Raw genomic sequence first — 14,316 nt, forward strand, 5'->3', positions numbered from 1 at the left:
ATGACCTCAGGGTCCTGGGATGGAGCCCAGGGTTGGGCTCCCTGCTCAGCAGGGAACCCGCTTCTCCCTCTCCCTCTACTCCTCCCCCTGCTCGTGCTCTCTCTCTCTCTCTCTCTCAAATAAATAAATAAAATCTTAAACAAACAAAACAGTGTGGAGATAGACACACAACACAGTTTAATGAAGCACAACAGGAAATCAAGAATTAGGCATAAATGTACGTGAGAATTTAGTACATGATAAATATTTATTTCTTCAATTACAGGATTAGGGTAATTGAATAATTGTATGGAAAAAAAGGAATTGCGTTCCTACCTCACACCTTACGGGGATAAATTCCTGACGAACCAAAGATTAAATGTGAACACACACAAACACACCATAAAAAGTTTTGAAAAAAATGATGGGAGAAAGCTGTTACAATTTTAGAGAGATAAGTGTCTCTCTAAAAATGATACAAAATCTAAATTTTATTTAAGAAAAGATTCATAAATAAAATACCTGAAAAATCTACATGGCAAAAAACCAAACCAAAACAGAACAAACCAACCACCAAGCAAAACACCAATAAAAAACAAAAACAAAAAAAACACCTGGATACACATCAAAATACAAATGACAAGCCAGAAAACATACTGGCAATTCCCATCAAGGACAAAGGGTTGGTTTTCTTCTCATATGTAAAAAGCTCTCATACATCAATAAGAAAAAAAGAGGAATGACCCCAATGGTGGGGGCAGGGGTGGGAGAGAGAACAAATGAAATGCGCATGGCGTACCCCGGAAAGGCAAATATCCATGTCCCCCAAGCCTCTGAGGAGATGACCTGTGTCCTGAGGATGCCAGGGCCCCACGGCAGGCTGTGGGCTCTCTCACCTCATATTTCTCGAAGTAGACGTTGCCCAGGTGCAGGATGGAGGCCAGGATGCGGAAGATGCTGTCCTGGTCCTCACCACTGAAGCCCAGCACCTCCATAGCGGCCAGGAGCCGGCGGAAGTCGTTGGAGTCACTCTTCCCTGAGATCTCACAGTTCCCGCCCTGGCCCAGGGCAGGGGCCGGGGGTCAGGGACCCTGGGCAGGCACTCCAGCTCTGTTCCACCCCCACGGGCCAGGAGGCAGGCCATGATCAAGCGCTTTATAGATGTTCGCTCATATAGTCGCCACTACATCCCTAAAAAGCGGTCTTATGCTGTCCCCATTTCACAGATGAGGAAACTGAGGCACAAAAGGGGAAGTGCCGTAACTCCAGGCTGCTTAGCTTTGTTCTAGGTTATAGAGAAATGAAGTCAGGGAGGTCTCCTCTTCCCCCACTTTGGACCCTAAAAATGCCTGTCACCCTTGTCGTGATGAGACACTTTAAATCCAAAGTCGTGCCCCCCCCCCCCCCGCCCCATCACCTTCACAGGCTATTAGGACACCATGAGTTGGTTCTCTCAGCCTGCCCAGGGTGATGCGGCAGGGGTGCCAGGCCTGGGGGCCCCTGGATGCCTGCCAGTGCTCACCTGGTTCAGGTAGTAGTAGGTCTCAGCCTCCTGCAGACTGAAGGCCTGCCGCAGCTGGGCGGGCAACCCGGCTAGCAGCTCATAGAAGATGTGGTAGTTCCTTTCGTTTTTGGCCTGCAGGGTGGGTGGGTGGGTGCAGAGAAGGGAGCCACCCACCTAGATGAGCCCCCGACACACATACAAGGCCAGGTGTGCCCGCCCATACTGATACAGGTGAGACCGGGCACCTGGGACGAGTGAGCCCCCAGCCTGGCTCTGACTGGGGCCGGGGCCGGGGGCAGAGAAGCGCTGGAATGCTGGTCAGGATTTAATTTTGTTTGGAGGACTGAGAGAAAGGCAGCCTTTCTTCTCTTGTGCACACCGGGCGCGCACACCTCCATGTGCTCTGTCCGTGGCCCAGATGTGCACACACAGGGCCTCCTGCTGGTTTACTCAGCCAGGGCGGCTGAGCGCCAACTGCACCCCAGGCCCTGTTGTAGGCCCTTGAGATCCAGCGGGGAACAAGGGACACAGAAGCCCTCGACCTCCTGGAGCCCAGCTGCTAGCTCCGGAGATAGACACCCACCCAGCAAGTCGCTGGGGACAATAAGACATGTCCGACAGAACAGAGTGCTCTGGGGAGGAATAACGCAGGGAAGGGGCTGGGGGGTCCTGGTGGGGTGGAGAGGGGCTTCATCTTAAATGGGGTAGCTTCCCTGAGCAGGTGCCATTTCAGGGAAGACTTGGAGGAGATGAGGGGTTGGGTCACGTGGGTGTCTAGGGGGAGGGGTGCTCAGAGGGAAGAAATCGTAGGTACAAAGGTTCTGAGGCAGGATCATGGCTGGTGTTTCAGGCACAAGAAAGGGCCAGTGTGGCTGGAGGGGGTGAGAGAGGGGAGATCACATGCTCACACAGACACACATCCCTGTTCATTAATTCAGCATTGCCCCAGCCCCACCAGGTGCCAGGCTCTGAGTATCTGCCTAGCCCCAGCCCGTCTCAGCACACGAGGGCCCGGGGGGGCCTGTCCCACCTGAAACACAATCCTGGATTTCTCGAGCAGGTACTGGGAGGTTATGGCACCAGAAATCACGCCCCTGGGGAGGGGGAGCACAGTCAGCTTGTGCAGGGTAGGGGGGTGGGTGGGGTGGCTGGTGTGGGCACTAAGGGGCTGCACCAGGACATGGGGTGCACCGCAAGGCCTTGTGGGGCCCCTCCCTCCACCGCCCCACTCACCCTTCCAGAAAGACCTCCACGAACTTCCCGAAGCGGCTGGAGTTGTCGTTCCTGACAGTTTTGGCGTTACCAAAGGACTCCAAGAGGGGTGTTGCCTCCAGGATCTGGACCCCAGAAGATGTGGGAATTGTTCTGGGGGCCTGGAGTAGGGAGCATAGCTAGGGCCACCCCTAGGTTTTCGCAGACACGGACCTCCCCTAGGACCCCCTGTGTGAGGGGCAACTGCAGGTGGGCTCCTTGTAGAATCCTTGGGTCTCCCCAGTGCCCCCCAACACCCCTCATGCTGTCAACCCCCACATCAGGCCACAGCTACCCTCTCCCAGACCCCAGCCCCTCCCACAGCAGCCCCCAGCCAGGACAGGCCGCTGGATGCCCCTTCCTGCCCATCCTGCCATCACACACACACACACGCACACTCCCAAGTACCTTTATCTTCAGGAGCACCCAGGACAGAGGAGGAGGAGAGAAGAACAAGAACAGAAGCAGGTCACCTGTAGCACTGAACCCTCTCCCTCCAGGATGCCAGGGGCCTTAGACCATGGAGGGACCACCAACACCTTTGGGCCACTGGGGTGGGCAGGGGCTTTGCCAGGTGAGAGCAAACCCATGAACCTTCGAGACCCCAGCTGTCTGGGCCTGGAGACTGCAGTGTGACCCCAGGGTGTGGGAGTCTGCTGGGTCTACCTGCCAAAAGGTTCTGGGGATGTCCTCTTTACCCCATCCCCGTGGCCACCACCACTGGTCAATCACCTGGGCTCCCAGAGGAGCCGCCTTCCTGATCCTGGCCTTCTCCCTCGGGGGGTCCTTTGAAAACCTGTGTTAGGTCATGTTTCCCCTCATGGCTTCCACGTCACTCAGGCTCCAAGCCAAGCCCTTGCACAGCCAAGCTCCTGGTTGGTCCCATCTCCCCTTCTTCCCTCCCTCGCCCTGCACAGCCCACCTGACTCACCCAGGCCCACGCCGGCCTCTGGACCAGAGTTCTCTCCTTCTGTAGCCCTCTGCTGGCAAATCCTCTCACTTCCTTGTATCCTGTCTCCCCGCCCCCCCAACCCGCACCCCCCCCCCCCAGAATGTAAGCCTCCACAGGCAAGAATCTTTGTGTGCAATCTCTGGGTCTCCAGCATCTACACCGGACCAGGAGCATCGGAAACCCTCAAACAATATCTGCTGAACGGATGACACAAGGCCCAGCATTTTCGGACCGCAGAGCTGCCCAAGCCAGAGCCAGTCCCAGCTCCCGTGTATTAGGCAACCACCACGTGCCAGACCCTTTGCCCTAATTATATGGCTGTTAACCACCCTGCAAGGTAGGTACTGATGCACCCATTGCACAGATCAGGAAACAGACTTGGAAAGGTGAGGTAGTGTGCCCGGGGACTCCAGAGTCCAAGAGAGAGATCACAACACCGCGCCAAGCATGCACGTATCTGTGTACACAGCGTTTTCGGGCTGAGTCATTTCCTCGGGATAAATTCTCAGGAAAGAAGCAGGGAAGGCCCGCTCTCTGCAGAAATGTTACTTTGGGGAAGGTGCCAGTTCCTTCCATCTGTTCACGCTCATGGTCCCATTTAGCCCAGGAAATACTATGTCCATCATACAAAGGAGTAGACTGCGGCCCAGGCGAGAGTGGGAGCTGGCCTGTGGTTGTTCAGTGAGTTGGGGTCTGCCTGGACTTTGGCCTATGCCATCCCCTAGTCTGAAATCCCCTTGCGGACATCTGAGTGTGGAGTGAGCCACTCCTCTGTCCCTAATGCCCAGCCGGGGGCTGGGGAGAGGACTGCTGGGCTGGACGGGTGAACATGTGGTCCTGTGGGGCCCTCTAGCTCAACCCGCAGGTCGGGGGATAGCCTGTGGTTTGGGCTGGGCAGCATCCAGCCACCTTCCACCCCCCGGGGAACACTTGTCGCATTCCCAGCCCAGAGGCAGAGCCTGTGGCCTGGGCCTCGGCCCATTGAGGCACAACTGGGCCCAGTGAGGACAGGTGGCCCAAACCAGTCCAACAAGAGGAAACCCTGAGACTTTTCTGGGCACGTTGGGAGGTGTGGGTGGTACACTGTGGCACTATCTTGCTGATCGATGGGAGAGAGGTTGAGAATGATGCCCCTAGATGGGGAGGATAGCGCCCAAACAAGGGACATCGTTTAAGACCCTGGATCCAGCCATACCTAAAACCGACCCTAGGTAAGGACTGTCAGATTACGTGAGCAGGGCAGAGCGGCAGCTAGGAAATGAGCCCACAGCATTGCATCTGGCAGGCCCGTCCTCACACCTACAGAAGGCCTGGCACAGAAACCCCCAGACCCAGCCACGTTCCACCCCTCTGACCGTCCTCCCTCACCCCTGCCAAGACTGCTCTCTGCCTTGAGCTTCAGATCCCACCTCCTCTGCCCCCACCCTTCCGGACATGGGGTAAGTGCTCTCCCTTCCCAGACCCCCGTTTCCCAGTCCATAAATGGACACAAACGTACCTGCCTCCCGGGGCCTGTGTGCGGCTCTAGTGTGACCCCATATCTAAAGCACCAGACGTAGGAGGGCTCAAAGCACACATTTCCCTGCCTACCCAGCCAGTCCTTCCGGAAGTCTACACTTAGAGGTTTTGAAAGCCCCACCTAGAGCAAAGGGAGGTTCTGGAGTCTGAGTTGCTGGGCCTTTGCCTCCAGCCTCACCTTCCCTGAGTTCCAGGCTCATGGTGTATCCACCAATTTCCCACCATCTCTGTAAGGACGCCCAGCAGATTCCTCAGAAGAAAAGACTGCCTTTTCTCCACAGCCCTGCCCACATAGCCAATGGCAGCTCCACGCGGCCTATGGCTCAGGCCAAATGCCTGGGGTTACCCTTGGACCAATCCCCTCTCTCACACCCCAATCTGGTCCCTCAGCAAGTCACTGGCTGCCCTTGAAACTGCACCTGGGGGGCACCTGGGGGGCTCAGATGGTTAAGCGTCTGCCTTCAGCTCAGGTCACGGTCCCAGGGTCCTGGGATCAAGCCCCGCATTGGGCTCCCTGATCAGCGGGAAGCCTGCTTCTCCCTCTCCCACTCCCCCTGCTTGTGTTCCCTCTCTTGCTGTGTATCTCTCTGTCAAATAAATAAATAAAATCTTTAAAAAAAAAAAAAATAAATAAATAAACTGCACCCGGGTCTAGCTGTGCTCACCATCTCTGTCACTATCTCCCTGGCCAAAGCCACTGTCCTCCCTCACCTGGACTCCATGATGCCACTTTGCCATCCCCTGGGCACATCAGACCTCCTTGCACCCCAGGGCCTTTGCACTTGCTCTTCCCTCTGCCTGTTTGCTCTTCCGTGAGATGTCTTCAGGGCCCACTCCCTCACCTTCTCAGTAGAGCCTTCACTGACCACCATGCTTTGAATTATAACCCTCCAAACTCCCCACCCTCCTCCCTGCTTTTTTTTTTTTGTCCACAACTTCCCACCCTTTCACATACACATAATTTCCTTGTGTATTTCTTTCCTTCTGTGTTCTCTACTGTAAAGAAATTCCCATGAGGGTGGGAACATTTGTCTGCATTGCTGCTGCCTACTTCCTCATCACCTAGCCCAGGCCTGACACACAGTATGTCCCCAGGAAAGCTTTACCGAGGGTCTAAAATTCTCAGGTTTGGAGGACCTAGCGCTCTCCATAATGCTCCAATCCTGCACTTCCCCCAGTCCCATGTCCTCAGTGCCCCAGCATTTCCTGCAGCCCACCCCCATGCCTAGGCCCATCCTTCCTCTTACTCCACCAGGAAGGTGAGGCCAGGCAGGAGAAATGGGGCTTCTGCTCTGGCCAGGCCCAGCAGGGTGGGAACCAGAGCTGCTCTGGAGCATAGGCAGGAGGGAACTCCCTTGCAGCCAAGCCCTGGGTGGGGAGGGTGGTGGCAGAAAGAGCTGGAGTCCTGGGAGCCCTCCCAGTGCAACCCTGGCCTCAGCCTCTCCATCCTCCAAGTGGGGCCGAGGAGAGCACTAAGGGGAGCATTAAGCTCGGGAGTCCCGGGAAGTCAGGCAGACCACGCAACGGACAGACTCACCTGCTGCGTGATGCCTCGTTTCTGGTTCATGGCGGCCAGGTAGCGCAGGATCAACTTGGTAGACTCAGTTTTTCCAGAGCCACTCTCTCCGCTGACGGGGCAAAGGAGCAAAGTGAGCACCAACCAGGTCTCTGCCTCTTCTGGGCTCCCCCCTACCCTTACCCTTCTTTGACCTCCTACGGCACAAGAGGACACGGGTGGGCCGGCCCAGAGATGCCGAGTGATTTTTCCCAGCTCCCACAGCGGGTCTGGCCTGATGCAGACCTTTCATCTGAGATTCCTCCCATACATTCCCCCACCCCCACCCTGCCCCACGCACACTGAAATCCCCAGCCTGACCCACCTGATGATTATGCACTGGTTCTGTTTGGCATCAAGCATTTTGGCGAAAGCAAGATTTGCAATTGCAAAGAGGTGCCTGGAGAGACAGGCCACAGGTATCACTGAGACAGGACCCTGCCTCTCATACCCCTCAGGGGTCAGGTAGGTGAGCATCTCTGTCCACCCAAGCAGCCAGTTCTGCTCCACCCTTCACCCTGGGGAAATGCTCCCTGCCCCATTCTGGTCGGAGCCACAGTGGCCTCCAACCTAGGGAGGACTGTGGCCAGACTCGGAGAGAGACCACTGGGCCGAACAGGTGGGCTGCTCACCACTAGGTGGCCCTACCCCTGGCTCAGGGGCAGGCGGGGACTCGCTAAGGTCAGGCAGAGGGACCCGGGAGAGCCCAGGACAGCCCCCTCCCCATCCCCAGAGACACTCACGGGGGATTTTCTCCCAGGGCCCGCCCGCTGTACTGCTGCACCTGCTCTGGCCCATAGATTCCGAACATTCGGTACGGGTTCACCGACACCAGGATGCTGCCGATGTAGGTCTGCCGGGCAGACAGTGGTCTCAGGGCTTATGCCTCCTCGTGGCCCTCCTCCCCTGCTTCCAGGAGCCCGTTTCCATGGGGCCAGGTGTCTGGCTGCCGAGCCTCCGTGTTTGCGCCTGGGGCCCTCTCACAGCTCGACAGGTCATCTACTCTGGTTGGGGAATTTCAGGCACTGTACCAGGCTGAGGCTCGGAGTAGAGTAAAGTGAGCAAAACCCTACAGCCAAGAATCTGCAAAGGTGGCTGTGTCAGCTGTCATGTACTTCATTTACGCATAGTCAGGGCCAGGCTCCAGAAGCTTCTTCCTCGAAGTGAGGTCAAATCTCCACTGCCTGGAGTGGGCTGGGAGTCGGGAGGCCAGGGCATTCTGAGGTGTCCAGAGCCCTTGTGGGTGGCACCCACCATCCTAAAATTCTCTGTGTTAGGACTTAGGATTTTAGAACCCCAGGCCCTAGCATGTTGTACTCAAATGGTAGAAACCTCAGAATTCAAACCAGAGGCCACAAATGGGGGCTCAGCAGAGAAATCTCTGCTTCCCACTGTGGCCCCACAAGGCAGTTACTTTTCTGATCTGAGCCCAGGGAAGAGTCAGCCCCGGGACTTACATAGATGAGGTTCCGTTCAAATCTGGTCTTGAGGTTGGACAGCACGGTGGTCTCCTGGAGGTCTCTGGGAGGGCATGAAGAGGGGACATCTGGGCCCACAGAGAGGCAAAGTGATTTGCCCAAGGTCTCCCAGCCAGGAAGTGGTGAGGCTGGGATTTGAACTCAGGCCTGTGTGACTCACAGCTCACACACACACACACACACGCACACACACACACACACCAGGCTTTGTAACACTGCATGCCCCCCACTTCGTAGACGAGAGCATGGAGGCTCTGGAAACATTCCAGGAGGTGAGAGGCACCCCTAGCAGGAGGAAGCGCTCTGGCCAGGAGTGGGCAACCCCGTGGTGACCCCTTGCCGACGCCCCCCACCCCACTCCACTCACTCCAGCTGCGTCATGTCCTCCACACCATCCTCCCGGGACTGCTCGCGGAAGCGTGTGGTGGGCAGGTTGCGGATGGAGTGCATCTGTCAGAGAGAGTCTGTGGTCGGCCTGGTTGGAGGGTGCCCATGCCTGGCCGCCTGGCCCGGAGATGCCTGGGACTTGCTCCTGTTGCGGAGGAGAGAACCTCAAGGCCAAAGCCAGGCCGGGTCCTGGGGCCTCCTTGCTGTGGAATACTGTAGCCCGTGGAGGCTGCATGCAAGCTTTACTCATGGGGCACATGCCTGCCCTCTGCCCACGTGTTCCCTGTGGCAGGTGCTCCCGTGTGCTCCCAAGTATCCTTGACCTGGGGGCGAGCACACACACACACACACACAGTTCCCTGCCTGGAAGTCCTCCCAACCTCATGCTCTCCCAGTGCTGACACCCTTTCCCCGGGTGGACCCCACGTCTTTGCTTATGTGACAATCTAATGAATACCCATGTCCCGGTGGAGGGGGCCTCGGGGAGGGCGGACACTGAGACTGTCCCACTCAGCATCCTACCCCTGCATCCATCCCAGGGCAAACACGTAGACCCCCTACACTCAGACCCACAAGCAAAGGCATTTGCAGCTCATGCAACTCTCACACACACCGTGGTCTTGCAAAATGCCAGTGGACACGCATGCAGGCCTGGGCTGCCTGGCTAGAGACACTCACATGCGTAGGCACATGCTCTCAATGTCCAGCTGACCCATTCACAAGTGCGTGGAGGGCCGGGGCTGTCTCAACCACAGCTGGGCGGGGGGGTCTCAACCCCCACCTGTGGGCTGCGGGATCTCCACCGGGCCCATCTACATGCACACTCGCGCCACCAAGGATGCCACATTTGCTCAGACCCTGGCGCACACGCAGTACACATCCCGGCTTTCCCGGTTTGGCCACAGTACGCCTAAGAACGTGTCCCAGGCATAAAAGCCTGTTTGTGTGCATCCCGCCTTTGCAGCCTCTCGGATCCAGCCCGCACCCTTCTCTGAGCAGGCCAGGAAAGGGGACACCAGGAGGGAGCCCTGCATGCTGCATGCCTGTCACCAGGCCGCTAAGTAGGGCACAGCGAGTATCACCCTGGAGGCCCTGGCCTCCCGCCCACCCGTCTGGCCATGTGCGCCAGTGGCCACAAACCCTGAATAATTCAGCCACTCACGTATTCCAGAGTGAGGAGGGCCCAGGCATCCTTGCCCCTCACCCCTGGGCGCCCCGCGCCCCGCTCCCACAATGCTGCGGCCCACACGGCACGGGGCACCCGGCGCCGGGGCCAGGGTCCCCCCAGCAGCCAGGCCGCCCCGGTCGCCATTGCCGGGCCGGCCAGCCGCCCGCTCCCCGGGGCACCGTGTGCAGAGACTGAGAAACACCCGCCGCCCCGGCGTGCCCCGCCCACCCCAGGCGTCCCGGGGGAGTCTCCGGTGACCACCCCCCTGCACTGAGGGCCACCCAGCATCGGGCTCGCGTTCCGCCATGAGCATGGTAGCCAGGCACGAGCTTGGCACCCTTCAGACAAGCCACCTGCCCTGCACCGCACAGGGGGGCCCAGACAGACTCCTGGGCTGGCCCCTGATCCGCCGTGTGACCTTCTGGGCCTCAGTTTCCTCCCCATTCCATGAGCACACTGGAAGTTTGGTTCCTGAGCCCCTCGCCCTCGGACAGTTCAGAATCCTGCAGCCCAGGGAACTGCCCTTAAGCAGGAAGTCAAAAGAGAAAGACTCCAGCCCGGGGAAGGGTCAGCAGGTGGCAAGAGAAACAGTATGGACGTGGATGTGAGGATGGGACAGGGTGGACAGGCATGTCCTGAAGTTCTGTACTCAGACAAAATCTCTGAGGGGCTGCTGGGGACAGACACGCCATCCAGACTGGCCCAGAGCACAGGCTGGGACAAGATCCCTTCCCTAAACTGACCGGGAGGAGTTTCTGGAGTCTCTGCACCGTGCCCACCTGTGCTGGGCATCCTCTTGTTCAATCTCCCAGAGGCTCTGGGAGCCCAAAGGCTGTTCTCCTCAGGTTACAGATGGGAAAACTGAAGCCCAAGCAGGCGGCGGCTCACCAGGATCGTGAGGCTGTCTCCTGCCCTGTCTCTCAGGACCGAACCCCCAAACCCTCCCTCTGACCTATGCTCTCATACCTTGTTCCACCAGCTTTTGGGGCCAACTTCGTCCCAGGGGCCCCCATGGGGCAGGGAATTGGCTCCAGGGCCCAGGCGGCAGGACTGGGGGCTGGCGAGCACTCGTGGCCAGGGTCGATGGGTCTCTGCCGGCAGCCAGAAACAGGACCAGAGCAAACTCCAGGCTCTTGGCTTGGGGCAGGGCTCTGGGTCCTGGGTCACCTGGACAGGGGGCTGCAGGGCGGCAGGATGAACTCGCTGGAAAGCACTGAGCTTTTGCACCTGTGGCATGACCACCGCAAATCGCCCAGGGCCTGCCCGGCGCTGCTCACCCGCCTTGGGCAGGGGCCCTGGGGCCCTAGTGGGTGCCAAGTGGGCTGGGACACTGGGCAGTGTCCCCCAGCGGCGCCACGGTGGCCATGTGGCTCTCATCTTATCACACGTGGCCAGTGGGTAGGAGAGGCTGAGCCTTAGCGCCTTCCGCTCTGGCGGGGAATCCTTGGGGGGTGTCGAGGTCCGGGGCTCAGGCTCTGCTGGTGGCTGAAGCTCCCCCAGAGTGGCCTCTTCCGGCTTCTCAGGGATCAGGCTGGCTGATTTTACCAATTGTCCAGGCCCTGGGTCGTGGTATCTACCCAGGAAGACACTGGTCAGGTCCGAGGCTGCTTCCTCAGGCCGGGAGGCAGGGCACGGCACAGGGCCCACGTGCTGGAGGAAGGGGTTTTCGGGCACAGGGGGTGGCCTGGAAAAGCCACGGCGGCTGCCTGCACCTCCTGGCCAGGGTGAGGGTGGGCGCCGGGGGCGCGGCATGTCCACGTCCCAGCTGGGGGCCAGTGGGGGCACCGTCCAGGGTGTGGCTGAGTCCTCAGACTCGCGCCGGCTCTCCCGGGGCTCAGGGGCAGCTGCCGCCACGGGCCAGGAGCCGGCGCTGGGAGGCGGGGGAAAGGGCTGGCGCACCCGCGGCTTCACGGCCCTGGTGGGCGGCTCACTGTGGCGGCGCCACGCGTGCGGGAGGCGCGAGGGCAGGTTGAAGGAGCGGCACCGCGAGCTGTGGCCCAACAGAGGGGGCGGCGAGGGCGGCCGCGGGGAGCCCAGCACGGGCGAGCGGGGTGGGCCCAGGCGCCCAGAGAGGCGGCGCGGGGTCGAGGGCTCCCGCAGCGAGCGGGGCCGGCGGGGCGGGGGCGAGAAGGGAGGCTGGAAAGGCGGGGCGCGGAGGGATGGCTGAGGGGACGGGCCCCCCGCGGGTGAGCGGTAGCCCAGGCGGGGCAGGCTCCTCAGCGAAGGCTGGCGCGAGGGCAGCGGGGTCCAGGGAAGGCCGAAGGCCGCGGGGCGCCGGCGGGAGCCCCTGAAGGAGGGCCGGGGGCCCGGGACGGCCAGCAGCTCGGGGGGGACCTCGGGGTTCGCGGGCGGGGGCTCCACGAAGGCCCACCAGCGGGCGGGGGGCGTGAGGGGCACGTGAGCCGGCGCGGCCCAGGGCGGCGGGTGCCGGCGGAGGGAGCCGTCGGGCAACGCGGCCCGGGGCAGGCCGGAGAGGGCCGGGGCTAGCGGCGGGGCGGCTGGGGGCGCGGGCGGGGAGAGGAGCGCGCTCCAGTGGGAGGGCGGCCGGGGCGGGGGCGCGGGCGGCCGGCACGAGTTGTTGTTGTTGCGCGCCCGCGCCTCGGCCCTCCGCAGCACGATGGGCGTGCCGGGCCGCTCGGGGTCCATGCCGGCCAGCTTGTAGCCGAAGCGCTTGTAGGCCGCCTCCCGGACCGCCGGGCCTCGCAGCCGCGCCTTCTGGCTGCACCTGAGCCGCGGGGTGGGCTGCTTTTCCGACAGCGTCTTTTTGAGGAACCTCGCCAGCGAGGTGGCCGGGCGAGGCGGGGGGCGGCCCCAGTCGGGGCCGAAGCCCAGGCCGCGGCGGGCGCCGAAGGCGGACAGGGCGCGCTGGAGGTTGCGCTGGCGCGGCGTGAGGAAACCCCAAAAGGGGTGCGCGTAGGGCCCCCGGGGCCGCGGGGGCATCTCCTCCTCTTCCTCGTCTTCGTCCGCATCCCCCAAGGGCAGAGGGATGTCCAGGGACGGGGGCAGGGACACGTCCAGCTTCTCCTTCCCGAACAGCTTCACCTGGGGCCGCGGGAAGAGGCGGAACCTGCGGATGAGGGACAGCTTGGACCTGGCGGGCTTGTCCATGCCTTGCTGCTCGAAGAAGGCCGCACTGGGCAGGCGGAACGAGGTGCTCTGCCGCTCGCCGCCCGCCTCCTCCGGCTCCTCCAGCTCCGCGATGTCATCCATGGCGTGGGCGTACGGGTTGTGGGGCGACAGGATGGGCGGCGGCACCCACGGGTACGCGAAGGCCGGCTCCTCTGGGTAAAGATAGGGCGCTTCGGGCGGGTAGATGGCCGGGTCCCCGCCACCGTAGATGTCTTCGGCGTAGGGGGCGCCATAGGGGGCGCCGTAGGGCAGCCCGTAGGGATCAAAATAGGGTACGTCGTACGGGAGGTCGTACGGGCGGTTGTAGGGCGGGTATGGCGCCTCATAAGGTGCGTAGGGGTCCAGGTCGTAGCCGTGCGGGTACGGCTCGCCTTGGTACGCATCATAGTAGCTGTAGGGGGACGCGTACCCCGGCGGGGGCGCGTACGGGGGCTCGTAATCGTCGTAGCCGTAGCCGTAGGGGTATGTGGGGTAGTAGGGGCCGCCGTAATAGTCCGGGTGGTAGTAGTCGTAGGGGTCCTCGGGCGGGTACCCGTGGGGGTGGTCTCCGTAGGGCGGCCAGGCGGGGTCGTAGGGGTCGTAGGGGCCGTAGGGGCCGTAGGGGCTGTAGCCCAGGTAGGGCTCCTCCTCCTCGTACTGGTAGAGCGACTGCCGGTCGTAGTGGTCGTCACCCTCGCGGTGGTAGTCGTAATACTCGCCCAGGTCCTGGAAGCCCTCGAGCCCGTACAGCGACTTGCGGGAGCCCGAGGGCCGGAACGGGGCCTCGTCCTCGAAGGGCAGGAAGCCCACCGGCTCGCCGGACGCGTAGATGCTGCGGCTGCGGGGGAACCTCCGGAGGCGGCCTCCCTGCCGCAGGATGTCGGCGCCCGACGGGAAGGGCAGCTTGCGGGAGCCCACGCGGGAGCCCGAGCGGTTGAGCCAGGCGTCCAGCGAGGCCTGCTCGCTGCCGGACTCCTCGGCCTTCTTGATGAGGAACTTCTTGGTGAGCCAGTTGATGGCCGTGGACGCCTTGCTGAGCGACTGGGCGCGCGGCCGCAGGCGGCCGTAGCCGCGCCGGCCCGGGAAGCGGATGACCATGAACGACGGCTTCTTGCCCTTCATCGCCCGCTTCTTCTTGCCCATGCGCATCTGCGTCATGAGCTTGGACGTCGACTTGAGCACGGTGCGTGCCTTCTTCTTGCGTTTGGTCTTCTGCGGGCCGGTGTGCAGGCCCCAGAAGAAGGCCGACGCGCTCCGGAACTGGCCCTTCTTGGAGATCTTGGGCGTGCGGTCGCGGAAGCCCATGAACAGCCGCGACGTCCCCTTCAGGCTCCGTTTGGGCTTCTCCGGCTCCGGAGCCTTCTTCCCCTTTTTCGCTTTCTTAGCTTTCTTCTCATCCTCTTCCTCCTTTGCCAT

At 61.1% G+C, this 14,316-nt stretch overlaps 1 protein-coding gene across 1 annotated transcript in view; it reads right to left on the reverse strand.

Annotated features, from left to right (window-relative positions):
* MYO15A (myosin XVA) overlaps positions 1-14,316 on the reverse strand; it is a 49,211-nt gene extending 34,895 nt beyond the window's left edge. The window contains exons 1-11 of the mRNA XM_036113052.2: positions 10,759-14,316; positions 8,605-8,687; positions 8,217-8,280; positions 7,503-7,612; positions 7,085-7,159; positions 6,742-6,832; positions 3,143-3,148; positions 2,717-2,820; positions 2,514-2,577; positions 1,502-1,615; positions 876-1,037 (exon numbers count right to left, since the gene is read on the reverse strand). Coding sequence (XP_035968945.2) covers positions 876-1,037; positions 1,502-1,615; positions 2,514-2,577; positions 2,717-2,820; positions 3,143-3,148; positions 6,742-6,832; positions 7,085-7,159; positions 7,503-7,612; positions 8,217-8,280; positions 8,605-8,687; positions 10,759-14,316 — 4,431 coding nt within the window. The remainder of the gene's footprint in view (positions 1-875; positions 1,038-1,501; positions 1,616-2,513; positions 2,578-2,716; positions 2,821-3,142; positions 3,149-6,741; positions 6,833-7,084; positions 7,160-7,502; positions 7,613-8,216; positions 8,281-8,604; positions 8,688-10,758) is intronic.

This window comes from Halichoerus grypus, chromosome 2 (genome assembly GCF_964656455.1).
Source record: "Halichoerus grypus chromosome 2, mHalGry1.hap1.1, whole genome shotgun sequence".
Classification (NCBI taxonomy): domain Eukaryota; kingdom Metazoa; phylum Chordata; class Mammalia; order Carnivora; family Phocidae; genus Halichoerus; species Halichoerus grypus.